The sequence below is a fragment of the Poecile atricapillus genome, chromosome 8 (genome assembly GCF_030490865.1).
Source record: "Poecile atricapillus isolate bPoeAtr1 chromosome 8, bPoeAtr1.hap1, whole genome shotgun sequence".
NCBI lineage: Eukaryota > Metazoa > Chordata > Aves > Passeriformes > Paridae > Poecile > Poecile atricapillus.
Window position 1 is genome coordinate 26960111 of NC_081256.1, and position 18313 is coordinate 26978423.

The following is an 18313-nucleotide window of genomic DNA, read 5'->3' on the forward strand; positions in this document are numbered from 1 at the left end:
CAGCCCGCCCTCAGGAAATGCTCTTTATTTCATCCCGCTGCCCTTAGTGCATACAGACCACATCTCCCCTCAATAAAGCTAGCAAACGGCTGCAGCGCCTTCCCTTCGCCCACACAGATAAGGAAAAAAAATCTGCTTTAGGCAGGATGTTCTCAGAAAAAGAGTGCATTTCTCGTTGGAACAGCAGCGGAACTAGCTGATGGATACTCATCAGGTGCTTACAGCTTCATGTGCACAGATCTTTAGGAAAACGCTTTTTTAAAGGCAAATGACAAGCAAATCTGTGGACTTTCTCACCCTTGGTCATTTGCTGAAATGTTAACAAACTACGTTTTGCATCAACTTCGTGTTAGAACCATACTGGAGCCCAACGAAGATTTAAACACCCAGTTCTAGGTCTTCCAGTTCCTTAAGAAGAGCAGCTTCTTTCTGAATCTTCTCCACCTAGAGCAGAGAAGCGTAAAATGTCATAGATGTAGCTTATTATAAAATGAACCTGGAATAAACTATACAGATCCCGACCATACCTGATTCTTCTCCAGCTGTTTGCCAGCAGCTGCCTGTTCTTTCAGCTGCTCAATTGCCTTTAGTTTCTGCAAAAAAAATATACAAAAAGCCACTCTAACACAAAAATATTGATGAAACGAGAATAGAAAATAGTCTTAGAAGCTGCTGCACTTGTAATGGCCTGATGCATCCGGAGACAGGTCTCTGTGGAAGGCACAATCCCTTAAGCATATCCAGATGCTCTGCCCAGAATTTCCCACCCATAACAGACATTTCTTTCAGGAACAGAACCTAGAGAACAGCAGCACTTCATCTCTGAAACAAACACCAGACATTGTCTCACTGAAGGGCAAGATACAAACTTGGAAATTACTCCATCACCGTGCCTCTTCATGACACATTTTCCTCAGAAAGCCTGGAATGTTAACCCAGAGGCTATGAGCAGCAGGAGGCAGCCAAGAGAAATGGGCAAGATTCTCTAGCCAGAACTTAACAGTTTCTACTCTGGCATTATTTAATGCAAGAATTGTCAGGACTGGCAGTAGACCTGGCACCGTTCCCTTGCCAGATGCAGGTCCCAACAGCCACAGAAGGCACAGAGCTCCTGTCTGGGCACCAACGCTGCCAGGGCACCCTGCACCCTCCTGGGCACTGCCTGCACCTCCAGCATTCCTGGCCAGAGCCTGAGGGCTAGTTTTAAAAACTGCTCCCTGTACTGCCCCTCGGATGGGACCTGCAGGAGCTCTGGCACACGGTGGCCTCCACCGCTGGGAGGGCACAGGGAGGCAGCTACAGGCTCGGGACGTTACCGTGAAGGCACGTGCATCCTCCTGAACTCAGCTCAACCTACACTCACACCAGCTGACAGACCAGCCCTTGGAGAAATACTGTGTGCTAGAAAAATAATCTCTTCACACCTTTTTCAGATTCTTTATCTTTTTGTCCACTTCAGGATCTCCTGTGGTCACGGCAGGCACAGTGTTCTGCAGGGCATTCTGTGCAGTTTTCACCTGGGCAGGGCCTTGGTGTGCATCAGCTTTGGCCTCCTGCAGACACATAAACACAATCTAGAAAATACCTTTGATTACAAAGAGAATGAAAAATGTCTTTAATCTCTGTAAGAGGATCTATTTCATGTTTCTTCTTTCCCCAGTTTGCTGGTGTATTCCAAAGTCTGGGCATGACTTGTTCTGAGGTACTGTATTACCTATTGATCTGATTTCCATGGACAAAGGTTTATCTGGAACAGCTCACATGCTTCTTCTTGTTTAATTTCTACTTCCTCAAGATCCCAACCACACACAGCACAGGGAAACATCAGTTTGAGAGTAATATGACAAACACATACACAAATATTTTACAAAGCAGACTGGGTCATTGTCTCTAAAGCAATAGAAAGGGCTCAAAACCAGTGCTAGAAATATTTTAAAATAGCATTTAAAGAAATTATTGCTTCAGAGGTTTGTAGAGATTGGAAGGCTAATACCAAAAGCTGACTTCTATCTACCTAGTCAAAGAATAGCAAGTCCAGAAGTGACAGACAGGCTGTCTCTGGTCTGCACTAAAAACACCCCTCAGCCTTGACCTGCTGGGAACACAAAGCACCCAGCCTGTTCTCAACTCCTACCTAAAACCAAAACACATTCTGTAGGACATGGAAAGTCAGAATCACTTTGTCTCCACACTGATTTTAGCTAACATTCGCAGTGCTGCAGCAAGGCTGCTATTTTTGAATCACCCTTTTGCACCTGCTTTTCTCTGGTTAAACTCTGCTGCCCTTCCCACATTGCCACACACACGACAGGCGTGGAGGGCTCTCAGCACAAGCCACCGCTCTGAGACTGACCACTGCCCTTGGGGGAAACTAATTAACTAATTAAAGTTATCCTCCTAAGAAGACTTTAGCAGTACCTGTTTAGCAGCCTTCTTTGCTTCATGTTTCCTCTGATTTTTGAGAGCTGTTTTATTGAGTGGCTTATCACCACCTCCCAGCTGGGGTTTCATGTTCTGGGGTGGCTCATCCTCATGCTGCAGGATATGCAAAATGGTTAAAACTCCATATTCCATGTTGGCACAGAAACCCCAAAATCTACCTAAGAGAACATCATGTGCAAAGATGAAACAGAAAGAAAAAATAAAAAAAGGAAGTGGGGGGGAAAAGTATGCACCCCTTGGAACAGCCAAAGAAGGGTGAAAAGGGTTTCAAACTCATCCATTCGAGTTTGCATGGGCCTACTCTGTGTGCCCTAATAATATCACAGACTTCTGATAAAACAACAAAATCATTATGTTCTCTATCTCAGGAAGGAAATAAAATCCAAGAGGAATAATCTAGCACAAAATGTCTGAAGCCTGGCATTTTGCTGTTGTTGACAGCTTTGTAACTCAAACTCCTGATGACCAGAGAGGAAGGCTGAGTGCTGGGAGGGGAGTGGGGTGTTCTTGAGGGCTGTGGGGGCTGTTTGGTGCTTTTATGACAACTCTCAACTGTGGCACTGTATTGTTTTAATGCACGTGACAAGATTTTTTGCCCATATAAATAAGCAGAATTATTTCACTGACTGTATCTTTTCCCTACTCCTTCTGCTCAGGGATGGTTTGTGAGAGCAGCCCTCAGCATGGCTAAGAGACTGTTTGCAGGCTGAGTCTCCTGCAAAGCACCAGGCTCAAATCCAAAGCTCTCCAGGACTCAAACATTAAGGGTGCAGCTGTTATATGTTGCTATTCAGCCTACTTTGAAAACTTGCAGAAAGCAACCAATTATACAAGCAGGTCACTGTACTGAAATGTGTTTAAGCTGCAGCTGACTTGCTAATGATCCAATCTCTTTCTAATGAGTACATTTATCTTACAAAAAAAGAAAACAAAACAAAACAAAAAAAACCCAACAAGAAAGGCTGGCTGGGTTCATAACTGGCAAGTCAAGTCAGCCAGATCAGAGGCTTCTGTCCCAACCAGAGCACTCAATTTCACCAGAAGCCCCACTTGGGGTTTAGTGTTTCAGTGCATATTGCAAAGAATATTACAAAAGTTTGCAAATGCTTTGTGAAAGGGCAGTACTTGGGCCAAACAGATGAGAACTTCCTAGCATACATTCTTACAAAGTGTGCCGAGCAAAGTGCCAAAGAAGGTTACCAGAACCCCTCCAAACCCCCACAGTGCTGTCAACCCAACTACTCTTCTCATGCTCCTCCTCAAAAACACACACATAGGTGAGGCCAAGCCCCAGACACGAGGCAGGAGGCCAGTCTGACAGGACACTGGTACTCACCAGCTTGGAGCTGGTGGCGGGTTTGTTCCTCAGGGCAGGAGGTCTGTACGCCTGCGCTGGCCTGGGCTCAGCGCCGGGCAGCTCGCTGGGAACCGCCCGGTATTTCACCGCTCTCTCCGGGAACACCCCGTCCAGGAAGGGCTGCCAGGACACCTGCCACATCTCCTCGTCAGAGGGCACCTGGTGGGAGTGCAGCACCGAGCCCGTGTAGTGCCAGACCTTGTAGCCGTTGCTGACGCGCAGGCGGGGAGCGCAGGTGGCTGTCACGATGTGCTCCCCGTCGGGACACCAAGCCAAGAACGTGGAGTCCGACGCCACCGGCTTGGAAATCAGTTTGTAGTTTTTAACGTCCCACACTTCCATCTGTCCCCTGAGGTTCCCAAACCCTGCCAGCACCAGGATGTGTCCGTGGGGGCTATAGTAGACAGCATTGCGAGGCCCGGTGCCAAAATCAAACACAGGGTCACATTTCAGGTTAAAAACTGTGGCTTTGGCAGGCATGAAACCATACACAGCACAGAACTCGACAGAATTGGGGCTCCAGGCAACATCGTAAATAGGGCCATTTTTTGCTAAAGGAAAAGGAAAAACATGCAGCTGTTGGGAGATTGCACTTTTTCAGAGCAAGGCAAAATAAAATCCATAGCATTCTTTATGCTTTGCTAAAATGCTGTATTCTGACTACTGACAGTGAAAATTAATTCTGCTAACAGAGAGAAAAACAACCTTGTATCTTCTGATAACTTTAGTTACAGTTTGCAACAATAACTGCAGTCATTCCAAATCACCTCTGTAAGGTCAGCACCAACACTTTAACAGCAAGCAAAAACTGACATGGAAAAAAAATCCTTTTTTTTTTTTCATGACCTCAGGACTTTCTCAAATTGTCCCACTGGAAACCTGAGAAAACAGGAGTTTTATACCAGCTGGGTAATAGTTTCACTTTTTTCAATCCAAGAAATATTGTGTAGTTCAGCTTTGTAGAGGTAAGCATGTGACTTATCTTTGGTTCACGCCCATGCACAGTATTTTATAAGTCAGATTTTAATGTGAGTGAGCACACAAAAATGGCTTTACACATAATGATCAAAATTTGGTACTGTTAGAAGCTATTCTGGGGGTTTGAACATTAGGAGATCCTGAAGAATGATGAATTAGTGATGAAAACTCAGGTAAAATATCCAGAGGCCAAATGTATATGTATCCATATACAAACCACAGGCCATTATAACTTTTCTTTATCATTTATCCATAGTTCAGAAAAATGCCAAGTGCATTACTGAATCCTTAAATCCAGAGCTGACCCAAAATGTTCAAACTGAGTTAAATGGTTCATGCCTGTTGTCACTCTGCAGTCTCATTATCTTTAGAGATGAGGATGTATAATCACACTGTGTGTTCTCCTCTGAAACCCTTTCAGTGACATTAACCCACTGTAGCTCAGATACAGAGGTGACAGAAAATGACATTTGGTGACAGCAGCAGCTGGAGAGATGAGGGCAGCTCCAAGACTTCAGAGCTCTGCCAGAGCCTGCAGCAGTACCACACCTTAGCTGAAAATGAAAAGCCCTCTGCAAATGCCAGTGTGGAAAAAAGCTTCAAAACTGCACTTCAAAAAAGATCCAACTCCAAATGGTATGAGGCACCTCTCATTCCAAGTGCCCACCACCTGCTTTTATGAGTTTGGCCTTTTCCTTGAAAAAGAATAGCTAAATTAAATGAAAAATAATGGTAAACTTCCTGTTAAATACAGATGCAGTAGAAATAAGGAATATTTTAGTAAGTATGTAGATAAACAAGTAGTGTTCTCAAGCTGGGAAACTGCTCACAAAGAGGTTCTATATACTGAGTCATAATCCAAATTCTCCTTCCCCAGCAGAGTTATTCTCAAGTGAAAATGGGGCCCAGTACTCATCCACAAGTTTTGCAGCACAAGGTAAACTGGAAATGTTTCCAGTCAGCAATGCTACAGTAATTACATTCACAGTACCTCCTGCAAAGATAGTCCATGTCACCCCATCCCCAGTGCTCCCAAGCATTCCCAACAAACTGGCTTGTACAATCCCAAAGAGGCCAGACATTTGCACTCAATGGCAAGAGCTTGAGGGAAGGAAAAACAACACCCACAGGGGAAATATAGATGCAGACTTGCAGTTCAAGCTAGACACTGGAATTAAGCACATTCATCTGCTGCTTCCCAATATGTCTTTTTTATGTTTTAAAACACTTTCAATTTTACAATACAAAATAAAGGACCTCTATTTTCCAACAGACTTCAAAAAAACTGATTTCTGTCTGCCCTGGCTCACTGAGTAACAGTATCTTGCATGTGTAAAAGTGTAGGTAGGATTATTCTGTCTGCTGACACACATTCCTGCCCATTATGGATTCTCAGGCATTGGCCTGGTTGAATTGTCCTGATGTTTCCTCAGCAAACGAGCATAGTTCCCTTCCCATGCACTTGAACACCTTCCCAAGCAAAATATCAGTAAGTATTAACTGGGAGTGTTTGCTCTCTGCCTCTGACATTAAGATAAGTCTATCAAAGGTAAGAAAATTCACCTACTGAAAAAAACCAAACAAACCAACCCAGAAAAAAGCAACATCTTCCTGTAGAGGTAAAAAAAAAAAAAAAAAAAAAAAAAGTGAAGGATTTTTTGTTAAGAGGATTTAGTTGTAAAGATGAGTTCATGACACTGAGAAGCGCTGCAGGGGCTGCAGGGGCTGCAGGGCAGCACAGGAGGTACTCACGCAGCTGCACCACGGCGCTCTCCCCGCTGGCCGCCAGGTAGTGCAGGGTCTGCTCGCCGTAGTACGAGGCCCCGCTCTTGTCCACCTCGGTGCTGGCCACCACCAGCAGTGCCGTGGCTGTGAACAGACACAGTTAGTGCAGCACAGCTGCTGGAAGCCACAGCAGCCAGAGAACACCACAGGCAATGTGAAATCGGCTCTGCTATCAGTTCCTACTGGTTCCTTGTGTAACAGTGCTGATATCATTCTCTTCTGAGTTGAGATTTTCCTAAATGCTAACACAAAGGGACTGAATGCCCTCCTTTCTGAGATGGAAAATGTCAGCTCCGTATATTCATTCACTGTTAGATCACAAGCAAGTGAACATCCTTTGCAGCTGTAAAAAAAAATATTAAACTACGGCAGAAACCAAACATCCTGATCAATTCTTGAATAAAATGTTTCCTCAACATCTTGTGTATGCACATCTGTTGTCCAAAGCTGTGTCCCTGTCAGGGGTGCAGAGCAGGGCACGGTCTCATCAGGGCAAGGCCCAACATGCCTTTCCCCAAGGCACATGCACCCCAAAATGTCTCGAGACATCAATCTTTCCTGTCTCTCACAGCCCCCATGCATGGTTTCTACACATGTGCAACACCTTCCTCGTATTCCAAACTAGGTGGGTTGAAGTAAAATGATTTGTACAAAATCATTCTGAAACAGCTCATTGCTAACAAAGAGCCAAGCACAGTGGCCTGTCAGCTCACCCTAGTTATGATGTGCATGCATCCAGACAATTCTACAGATTAGGATTATATCATCGCATGAACTGTTCTTATATCTACAATCCAATCATATTATCAACATAGAATGCAAAATTATATAGGAATTCCTCATTCAACTGCAAAAATTACCAGCATGTATAGAATATTTTCAATTACAACATTCAGAATGATGAAAGTCACAGGGAAGTGCTGAGCACTCCAGGGTGTGCAGAAATGCACCTCAGCAAGGCGTTAACAGCTGCCCTCAGAATTTATGCAAACTAAACACAAACCCCACACAGTAAACTAAGTAAGTCAATCTAAAATGAGCACAATATAAAAGTTTCAGTCCACAGCTGCTATACCTTTTTTGTTCCATAGCATTGTCACCTTGTCAGCTTTAAAGAAGCTTTTGTTGGCTAGTGCTGACTGCGGGCCCCCGAAGTTGGGGTACTGGTAGAGCCTGACAAAGGCTGGAGCACCTTTGCTGCCTGGGACATAAACAGCAACCTGAAACAGTCATGAGATTTCACTGCAGGTTAAAAGGGCATAGTTACTACCAGTACATTATACTAAAACCACAGTGGGTTTTTTTTTAAGAAAAGCAAGAAAAATACTGGAAGCTGGATCAGAAGTACCTTGGTTGGCTGCGCTCCTGGGGACAACACGAAATCACTGACCTTCTGCAAATGCAGCTTATTTGCAATGGTATCTGCCAAGAAAAAGGTCACAGGTGTGTGATGTTAATGACAAACCACATTACCTGGATGTCCTATCCACACCCTTCTATAGGCTGTATCCTGGATAACACAGACCAGTAAAGACAATCACAAAGGATCTTTTTTTCTAGGCAAACAACCATTATTTTCCCATTTCACCACATCATTTTACCTACAAAACAAACTTGAGTCTATGTCTGAAACCCATCACTGGTATCTGAAAGTTCAAAAAGCAGAGGAAGCCTCTGAAGCTGAGGTGAGCACAGCTTGTGTTTGAAGCAGGTATTGTTCACGGGATCTGTGCTGGGTTCAGTCACATTCAGGTGCCACCACACAGAGGCAGGAGCTCTCCCCTCACACCTCCATGGGATGACTCTTCCCCCAGCTCTGCTCTGGGCTCAACACTGCCCCTTCCCACAAACAACCGATGGCAACAGCTCCTGGCAGCCAGGAATGTGCACTGCCAGCAGGCATCCTGCTGAGGCTGGCATCCCACGCTTCCCACAGCTCAGCCAGCCTGAGCAGGGCTAATCCTCAGGAAACTGAATATCTCCTAGCCCTAATCCTTGTATCAACTTTATATTTAAAAGAAAACAAAAAATTGAAAAACTAAAACCATACACTGCTGTTCTCCCTTCAGTTTTTTTAATTCCTTTACATTTTTGTTCTAAATTTTTATCTTCCTTCTTTTTTCTTCCCTTTCAATATCTATTGACCCCAGATACTCTACACCACCAGCAGTAAATCTTCTTGGTAAAAATCTTCAGGCTTCACTACCTCATTTTTGCCATCAGCTTTTTTAATGAGCCATTTTTAACAGTCTATTGACAGAATATGCACAACCCAAGGAAGTAATTGCAGACCACGTTTTCTAAGGACAATTCCCTGGATCTCATTAAATGAGAAAGAACATAGAATCAGGCCTCTTTAATTGAGAATCAGATGCATTTCGTATCATGTCAGTCAGTGAAAAGACAAATAAGAAAGTGAAAACACACTTCATTAAAGCATAATGACTCTGAATTCCAAACTGAAATAGAATGTAGGCAGTACCTAAAATAAAAGGCAAACAAAGGAAGAAACAAAAGCCTGAAAACAAAAACCACCCCTCAAAAGAAGCAGTATTTAAAGAAGCAATGAAACTTAAAGAAATATTCGCATACTGAAGTTGTTGTTCTCAAAGAAGTGCACTTCATTGTTCACATTCCTGGCACAAATGCTTTCATCATCGGCCCAGCAAGGACACCTGCACATTAAGGGAAAAGCCAGAAACAAAAAATGATGCTCATCATTAAAACTCCAGGATTGTTTTTCAAGTTCAAACATGATACATTTAATGTGGATAAATGACATCTGCATGCAAAAAATAAAAAAGTGGACATAGTTATTGTCTGCCCAGCTTTCCTCTGTGGTGCAAAGTGAGAGTGAATTTACAATGAACTACACACAGGCACTCACAAGCACAGACTCTGGCTTTCAGTTAGCAGCAGGCACTGCTTTGAAAGCCAACACCACACTAACAGTTCCATTAACCTGGATCAGACTTGAAAACCACATTTCTTTATAAACAATTGGCATCAGGAAGGCTTATTTACCAGTTCTGCATCTTTTTCTGCACGAAAGACTTTAAGCATTTTCCAGTTCTCAGATCATGGAGCTGCAGGTTGGGCACCCCTGCTGTGCCATCCTTAGCAGCTGAAAAAAAACATAGTGGTCTTTGAATCTACTTCATCCTAACATCCCATCTCATGGTTCTGCTACTGCCCAAACACGCATGAACTTCTTGCAAGCATGCAGCTGCTGCCCCTGAGAGCACACCCACGATGCTGACTGCTCTACCTATTAACCTCAGTCTGTCTGCTGAAAGAACTCACATTTGGAGGCACAGGGTTTCTGCTCTCCACTCTAAGGCTGCAAGCACCAACACCTGCACAGCTTTTTAATCCAAACCCAAAACCATCCTCACGGCAAACAATGGGGGCATGCTCTCCCCTCCAATGTTTTGCTCTCACAGGAATGAGATGATTTTGTCCATTCCACCAGTCACAGCTTTCTCTGCAAGCCACGCAAAATGGTTCTGCTGCTTTCAAACTGTCTGTACTCTCCTCCTTGGCCTGGATAGCACAGCCTGCCTGCTGCTGTCAGTGATTTACAGCAGACCCAGCACAGCTCACTAACAGCCCACAGCTTGTGCTGCCTTCTCTTATCCTACAGCCTGTCCTGGTTCCCAGTCTCCCCACAGCCTGGCCAGCTCCCAAGGCCCAGCCTTGCCCAGCTCTTCCCTCCCAAGGGAGCATTTACACCATCTGTGGCTCAGACAGGACTGCAGCTCTCAGGATCAGGAACTCAAACCCCCTGGGGAGGCAGAGGAGGGAATAAAGCCCTGGACATTGAGAACATTCCATTCATGGGCCCCAGGGCAGGACACAGCTCCTCCAAGACAGTGTGCCATCTCCCCTGCCTACCCAGCAACACGAGCTGCCTGCACAGGACACTGCACCACCACCCTTCCCAAAGTTTAGAGAACTTTAGAGTCAGTTTTTGACTGACACAGTAACTACAAACACCTGCACCCTGACAGAGCTCGTGTAAGAATGGCCAACACCAGCTGCTCTCGGACAGGGGCATCCCTCCCTCCTCCACTGTGCTCCTGACTGCCCACAGAACTTCCTGCACCCCTTCTGCACTGCTCATTTAGCCAATAAATGTGCTGCAGAGGCCAGCCAGGTACTAGCCCAGACATGGGTCAGGACATGCACAAACCCTGTGCTTCCCCAGCTGCTACAATACTCACTTGCATAGGCCTGCCACGTTGCCAGAACATTATTCTTTGGCGAGAATTCAAGGCAAACGGTCTTTGGGAGATCAAAGGAATGCAGTAACTCAGCTCTGGTGACATTAACAACTTTGACTCTGGAACCAAAAGATGCTAATTCAGTAAAACATGCTTATAATAACTAATAGCTGAGAGAACTGTTCAAGTATTTGACTCTTCTAGGTCTGCCCCAAATTTGGCCAATATAACAAAATTAGAAGAGCTTTTTCTTCTTGCTTCATCTTGTTTTCACTAAATTTTTCCAAAAGCACATTTTAAAACCAGACACACAAGCATGACAGAAGCCAAGAAAAGTGACCACTGGTCGAAAACATAACAAGTATTTTTGTCTGCAACACATTAGCACTAAACAAAGAGAGTGAACCCTATAATGCACCTGATCTGTAAAAAAGGAACCTTGTAACATTCACAAGGTGTACAGACTCATTATGTTCTGTGGACTCTACAAATAGATTAATCCCAGAGACCAGGTATGGGGAGCCATCAATAAAAACAGACAAAGAAAGCATACCCAGACTGCACAGGAATGGGTGAATTATAAATAAGAGAAGAACGGCAAATCTTTCATCTGATAGTCAAGAAACAAACTCACTAATGCAACAATAAACTCCATGAAAAGTGTACATGCAAATGCTTAAGCATTAACAGCAATCACCTTCACACAGACAGGAGTACATGAGGTATAACTGATTCCATTTATTTCATACAATCTAAAACTTAAGATAATAAAATGCACCCACTTTTCTCCATTGCACCAAGCAAAGAGGGAGCCATCTTTGCTAAAAGCAACAGCTTTGCAATTTTTTCCAGAATCCCTAAAGAAATAAGAAAAGCACATGAGTATCCAATAGTGCCATAGTTCAGGTTTTTTTAACAAAAACAAACACAACTTTCCTGCCGTGCTCCTGAGGAGCCCTGTGTCACAGTGCACTCCCTGTTACCCCTGTTCAGGGGCTGCCACCTGGCAGCGAGAGCTCAGGCAAGTGCACAGCCTTCCAAACCATCACTTCTCCAAACTCATTTATAGCCACACGCTTTTCAATTCCAGAGCCTACCCTCGCTTTTCAGAAGACAATTTACTTTGTGCCACTGACAGCAGTACCTCTGGAACGCCGCGCTCTCGGTGAAGCTGGGGGGTCCATTCACCATGTACAGCCCTTGGGACCCTCTCACTGCAAGAGGAAACAAACAACTCATTGCAAACGCAGGAAATTGTCCAAAGCAGCTGTTTTTCTGATTTATGAACCCCGAGACATGCACACTCTTCCCTGTATTTCCCATAAGGAAATTCCAAGGCACAGGCAGGACCTGTCCCCGGAGCTGCCATCGCAGCCCCCCTTCGGCAGGACCCTCTGCAGGGCTGGGAGGAGCCCCCAGGACGGGGATCCGCAGCCTCTGCACAGACCGTGCTCTGCTCTCACAGTAAAACAGCTTTCTCGTGCCTTAATGCCATCTCCCAAGCTTCCCGTACACCACAGCCCCGAGAGAGCCAAGGGAGCCTTTTACCACCCCGAAAAGTGACCCAGGAACGGCGCAGCCCTGCCTGGACCGCGTTCTCCATCTCTCCCCGAGCCCCGCAGCCCCCCCAGACCCGAGCGAGCGGAACAGGCTGGTGACCAAAGCTCACAAACCCAGAAAAGGAAAACACCCGTCCCTTGTGCTCGGGGCAGCTCAAGCAGTGAGAAACGGAGCGCGACTTTTCGAGAGACCTTCCCGAAGCGCAGGGACACAGCCGCGGGCTCCGAGCCGCCGGGAGCTGCTGCCCGGCTTCCCCGCGGGTAAACCATCCCCGCCCGAGGAGCGAGACCCGGCCCGGCCCGAGAGCTCCCGCGGGGCGCGGGGGAACGGCCGAGGGGAGCAGCGGCACCGTCAGCAACTCCACGACCGGGCCCGGGCTCGGCCACGCCGCGGCAGCGCACGCACGCCGGGGAGAGGAAGCGAGGCGGGCACCGGAGGGGCAGCGGGCCAACTTCGCACGCCCCATTCCCCGCACCCCCCCGCGCACCAGCCCCGACCTCGCCGCCGCCCGGGCCCGACGCACCTGCGAGCAGCGGCGTGGGCGGCGCCATCTTGGGGCGCGGGCGGAGCGCCGCTTCCGGTTCCGCTTCCGGTTCCGGGGCTGGGGCGGCGCGGCGGCCGCAGCGCGCGCCACGTTCCGGGGGGCGGGGCCCGGGGGCGCGCGCGGGTTGGCGCGCGGGGGTTGGCGCGCGCGGGCCCCGCCCCCGGCGCGCTCCCGGCGTGCGGCGCGCGCGGTGCTGACGCGGCAGCGGCGGCCGGGCCGGACCGGGCCGAGCGCGGACATGGTGGCCAAGCAGCGCATCCGCATGGCCAACGAGAAGCACAGCAAGAACATCACCCAGCGAGGGAACGTCGCCAAGACCTCGGTGCGCGGGGCCGGGCCGAGCTGGGCGGGCACGGGCGGGGGTGGCGGGGCCGGGCCACGCCGCGCTGATGGCGGTGCTGTGCTCGCAGAGAACGGCACCGGAGGAGAAGGCGTCGGTCGGGCCCTGGCTGTTGGCTCTGTTCATCTTCGTGGTCTGCGGATCAGGTGAGCGGCCGCGCGCGACCGGCCGGGTCCGGCGGCGGCTGCGGGCCCCGGTGGCGGCTCGGGCCCGGTACTGCCGCTCCGGTACTGCCCCTCCGGTCCGATACTGCCCCTTCGGTCCGGTACTGCCCCTCCGCTCCGGGCACTGCCGCTCCGGTCCGGTACTGCCGCTCCGGTACTGCCCCTACGCTCCGGTCCGGTACTGCCCCTCCGCTCCGGTCCGGCACTGCCCCTCCGCTCCGGCACTGCCGCTCCGGTCCGGTCCGGTACTGCCGCTCCGGTCCCGGCACTGCCCCTCCGGTCCGGTCCGGCACTGCCCCTCCGCTCCGGCACTGCCGCTCCGGGCCCCCCAGCTCGCTGCTGGCGCTGCCCGGCGAGCGCTCCCCCTCCGCTCTCTTGCAGCCATCTTCCAGATCATCCAGAGCATCCGGATGGGCATGTGAGGGGCCGGGCTCGGGCCATGGCCCCCCGGGCCCCGCCGCAGCTGCCGGGGAGCGGCGCTCGCCCTGTCGCATTCCAGCTCCCTTCACCAGTCATTCCGAGTTTTCTAGCCCGTGCCACAGTGCCTTGAACAGCACCACATGTATAAAGCAATAAAAGTCTATTGTTGATCTACAATCGTGGACCTACTTATTCGCTGAAGATCCAGCCTGCTCTCTGTAATACGTGGAGCTGTGCGCGACATAGGTCCGTAGGAACTGACATCTGTCGTAAACACCGGTCCCAGATCAGTGTCACCCTCGCTGTGTAGCTGGAAATGGTTTTGTTTGACGCTGGAAGCCAGGATTCCTGTAGAGGCTGGAGCCGGACTGTGCAGCATGTTCCCGAGGAGCCTGAGCTCCGCAGCCCCGCCGTGCATCCTCCGTGTGTGCGCAGGGCAGGCTCACTGCAGCATGTGGCAGTGCTCGCACTCGTCCTCACACCACGGCACCGCCCGTAGCTCTCTCCTAATCCACGCAAAATGCTTGTCTGTGTAGGGCTGCTGGGGTGGTGAGGAGCTGGCACGGCCGGGCAGCGGCTGCTCCTGGCAGGAGCCGGTGCTGGAGCTTTGTGGACTGCGGGGGCACCGTGGCCAGACCCGTGGCTCCCCAGGCCTCTCCCGGCCGTGCCCGTGCTGTAAATACTTCTTGGACAACTTTCAACAAGTGGTGGTAGTTTTAAATTTGGCGATGTTGTGTGGGAATGTTGGATGCAGGGGGGGACGTGCTGCCCCCTGCCCACAGTTCTGCTTCTGTATGTGCAGCCCCTGCAGAGTGTGGTGTGTCTTGCAATATATATTTAATCCTATTTAAGGTAAAACCTGCCTTCAACTCGATTTCTTTTAACAATGGATTAACTGCTTCCCTACTGGTGATCACAGTTCCTTCTGTAGACGACTGTAACTCGAGATCACATGGAAAATGCTGCTATTGATCATATTTCCCTGCTGATGGCCCTGACTCCTGCTGGCTCTGCTGTCTGCGTGGTGACAAAGGTGGTGGGAATTGCTCTACTGGTGCACACAGTTGCTAAAGGAAGATTTGTTTTTTCCAGGTTTCTTAGCAGAAGACAAATTTTAAGTCTGGTTACACTAGAAATAATAGGAATCTGAATGGGTTGAGGTTAATGAAATGCCTGTTAGCTGTGAAGGAGCAGATCTTTTGTATGTTGTATTTCCATATGGAATCATTGGGACTGGTGTAAGCCAGCGCAGCCCCAGGCCTGGGCTGCCCCAGGGCACGGGGACCTTGTGCTGGGACATTCCTGTGCTGTGGCAGGGGAAGTCTGTATAATTGCTGATTTTAAATAAAGTTCTTTTCAAACGCAAGTTGTGTTCACTCTGGCATGGGTAAAGCAGGGCTCTGCTGGGTGTTGAAGCTCGGCCGTTCACCCCAAGCACGGATTAATTGGCTTTTCCCCGAGAGGAGCTGCCGTGCCAGGGGCACCCCCGTGCTCGGCTGTCTGGGTGCTGGGCCAGGTTGGGACCACGGGGCCTGAGCTGGGGCTGCCAGGGCTCTGCATGCACCCAGCTGCTGCTGCTGCCCTTCCCCTGGGGACCGCAGAGCTTCAGCAGGTGCCTCTCCTCGCCTCTTCCTCTGCCTCCTGGGGATGCCACAGAGGCCCAGGGCTGTGAGCAGCTCCTGCTGTTGCTGCCGGAGTCATTGGCTGTGCCAGCGCTGCATCTGCTCGGCTGTGGGAGTGTTCAGGGTGGCTTGTACAAGTCGGTTCTTCCAAGTTCAGTAAATGATTGCTTTGGGGCACGCTGGCCACAGAGGTGTGTGCAGCTGTGCCCTGCAGTGGCGCTTGTGCGAGGGGCCTTCTGCTCCCGGCTGTGCTGTGCCTCACACGTCCAAGTACAAAAGCTACAAAACATCACGCTTGTTTCTTTCTGAAACCTAGCAAAGCGATAGCCAAGTTTATTCCCCCTCGTGAGCTGCAGCTTCTCCTCTCCCGGTCCTGCCGTGCGGGCCGTGACCCCGCGCCGCCCGCGGAGCTGAGCTCCGGTGATGTCATTAACCACCCAACACACTTGTATTCAATTGATTTATTTTATTTTCTCCTGTGGAGCCTTCTCAAGGCCGGCTGCAGGACTGCGCTTCAGTAACGCACCAGGAGGGGCACACGGTTTGCTTCCCAAGCGAGAGGTCCCGGCTCTCCTGCCGGGCCTCTCTCAGCTCCCGGGGCCGCACGAAGCGCTGCGGCCGCGGCCCCGGCCCCGTGCCCGTCCCGCCGCTCTGCGGCACCGGGGGGAGCCGCAGGGACAGCAGCGACACCGCCCCCAGGGACAGGAGCCGCGGCCTCGCGGAGAGGAACAGCCCCGGAGCCGAGGCGGAGGCCGGGACAGGCGGCAGAAGCGTCTCTGGTGGAGAGGGCGCGACGGCCCGAGCGACGGGAACCGGCCCGAGGCAGCGGCGGCGCAGCCGGGGCTGCGGGGACGGCCCGAGACCGGGACCGGGACCGGGATCGGGAGCGGGATCGGGACCGGGATCGGGACCGGGACCGGGAGCGGGACCGGGATCGGGACCGGGATCGGGATCGGGACCGGGATCGGGACCGGGATCGGGATCGGGATCGGGACCGGGATCGGGATCGGGACCGGGATCGGGACCGGGATCGGGACCGGGATCGGGACCGGGACCGGGATCGGGATCGGGATCGGGATCGGGACCGGGATCGGGACCGGGATCGGGACCGGGACCGGGACCGGGACCGGGATCGGGATCGGGATCGGGATCGGGATCGGGATCGGGACCGGGACCGGGATCGGGACCGGGATCGGGAGGCGCTCCACATCGGGAGCCCCACAGCTCCGGCCCGCTCCTCAGCGCCGCCCCGCGGCCGCCAGGGCCCCCGGAGGTCCCGCTGCGCCACGGCCGGAGCCGGAAAAGGGCTGGGGAAGGGCTGGGGAAGGGACTGGGGAAGGGTCTGGGGAAGGGCTGGGGAAGGGACTGGGAAGGGTCCGGGGAAGGGCTGGGGAAGGGACTGGGAAGGGTCCGGGGAAGGGCTGGGGAAGGGACTGGGGAAGGGTCTGGGGAAGGGTCCGGGGAAGGGACTGGGAAGGGACTGGGAAGGGTCCGGGGAAGGGACTGGGAAGGGTCCGGGGAAGGGACTGGGAAGGGTCCGGGGAAGGGTCCGGGGAAGAGACTGGGGAAGGGACTGGGGAAGGGCCTGGGGAAGGGACTGGGAAGGGACTGGGAAGGGCTGGGGAAGGGACTGGGGAAGGGACTGGGAAGGGCTGGGGAAGGGACTGGGAAGGGACTGGGAAGGGCTGGGGAAGGGACTGGGGAAGGGACTGGGGAAGGGACTGGGAAGGGTCTGGGGAAGGGACTGGGAATGGTCTGGGGAAGGGCTGGGGAAGAGACTGGGGAAGGGGCTGGGGAAGGGCTGGAAAAGGGCTGGAAAAGGGTCCAGGGAAGGGACTGGGAAGGGTCTGGGAAGGGTCTGGGGAAGGGCTGGGGAAGGGTCTCTGTTCCAGACACAGCCCCACAGGGCCCGCCTGCAGCCAGGGAAGGGCCACTCTGTGCTCACCTCACCTGGCACCTGCTCCAGAGCCGGCTCATTACTGTGCCAGCCTCCTGCACACGCTCCCTTCCGAGCCAGGGCCGCGGCTTTGAAGATCTCCTTGATAAGCATTTTCTCCGCATCTTCTGTCACATCCTCTCTGAGACGCCGGGCCTAACTCAGAGCCACCTCTGCCCAGCTCCACTGCATTCAGACCATTGTGACACCACACAGAACATTCTGTGACTGCAGCCCGCTCCCAGCCCGTGCTAAGGCACACACTGCCGTGAACGCAGCGGCTGAATCCTCTCTTTTATACCAAAGCTATGGAATAATGTCCAAGACACGTGTTAGAGCACCCACACCTGGTCTGGAGAGCCAGCTCGCCCACCCGGCCAGACCCCAAGTGTGGGGAACCCACGGCAACCCCGGCACAGCAGCACCGGGTCGGGCTGGCGGCAGCAGCCGTTCAGCACCAGGGCTGTGCCAGCTGCAGTCACACACACACACTGACAGCACGGCGGTCCCACTGTCAGAACTGCTGTGCCTTTTCCTCAGGCTGCCTCTGGAGAAAAGCCCGCAGCATTCCCAGACTCCTTCTGCCAGTTCAGTGCTCTCACAAGCCGAGCAGCTGTCCAGAGCTGAATACATCTCCAGGATAAACACAAACCCCCAAAGCAAACCTGACAGGAGCAGAGCAAAGGCTTTTTATCAGGATCAGTTCAATCTTTGTTTCATCCCCTTTTTCAGATTTCCTAGATGCTTTCTGCTTTCGGAGAACGCGCCTGTGTGAAGGATGCGCCTGCCAGCGCCTCACAGCTCACCCAGGGCAGCAGAGCTGGCCTCGCCCCCTGCTCCCAAACAATCACCACCTGAGACAGGTTCAGATGCCTCTGTTCTGTTTCATTCAAAAATGAACTGACAGCTTCTGTGTATCCTCCATAGAAGTTTTAATCAACT

The 18313-nt window shown here is 51.3% G+C and overlaps 2 protein-coding genes across 4 annotated transcripts; one reads left to right on the plus strand and one right to left on the minus strand.

Moving 5' to 3' along the window:
* Window positions 1–10: 10 nt before the first annotated feature.
* Window positions 11–12967, minus strand: EIF2A (eukaryotic translation initiation factor 2A). 2 transcript variants are annotated; one of them, XM_058844176.1, is made up of 14 exons: window positions 12869–12967; window positions 11930–11999; window positions 11568–11642; window positions 10786–10904; window positions 9587–9686; window positions 9155–9237; window positions 7911–7984; window positions 7638–7782; window positions 6530–6646; window positions 3779–4350; window positions 2419–2535; window positions 1425–1553; window positions 528–593; window positions 11–444 (listed from the first exon to the last, which is right to left on the minus strand). In XM_058844176.1, the coding sequence occupies exons 1-14, from the start codon at window positions 12894–12896 to the stop codon at window positions 379–381; spliced, it is 1761 nt and encodes a 586-aa protein (XP_058700159.1). In that variant the 5' UTR covers window positions 12897–12967; the 3' UTR covers window positions 11–378. The 2 variants fall into 2 exon arrangements, with proteins under 2 accessions (XP_058700159.1, XP_058700158.1); XM_058844175.1 differs by lacking the exon at window positions 12869–12967 and adding an exon at window positions 12476–12788 and having other exon boundaries at window positions 11930–11993.
* A 54-nt stretch (window positions 12968–13021) lies between these two features.
* Window positions 13022–15175, plus strand: SERP1 (stress associated endoplasmic reticulum protein 1). 2 transcript variants are annotated; one of them, XM_058844179.1, is made up of 4 exons: window positions 13022–13211; window positions 13300–13439; window positions 13612–13644; window positions 13694–15175. In XM_058844179.1, the coding sequence occupies exons 1-4, from the start codon at window positions 13128–13130 to the stop codon at window positions 13941–13943; spliced, it is 507 nt and encodes a 168-aa protein (XP_058700162.1). In that variant the 5' UTR covers window positions 13022–13127; the 3' UTR covers window positions 13944–15175. The 2 variants fall into 2 exon arrangements, with proteins under 2 accessions (XP_058700162.1, XP_058700164.1); XM_058844181.1 differs by lacking the exon at window positions 13612–13644 and having other exon boundaries at window positions 13041–13211; window positions 13300–13375; window positions 13775–15175.
* The last annotated feature ends 3138 nt before the right edge of the window (window positions 15176–18313 follow it).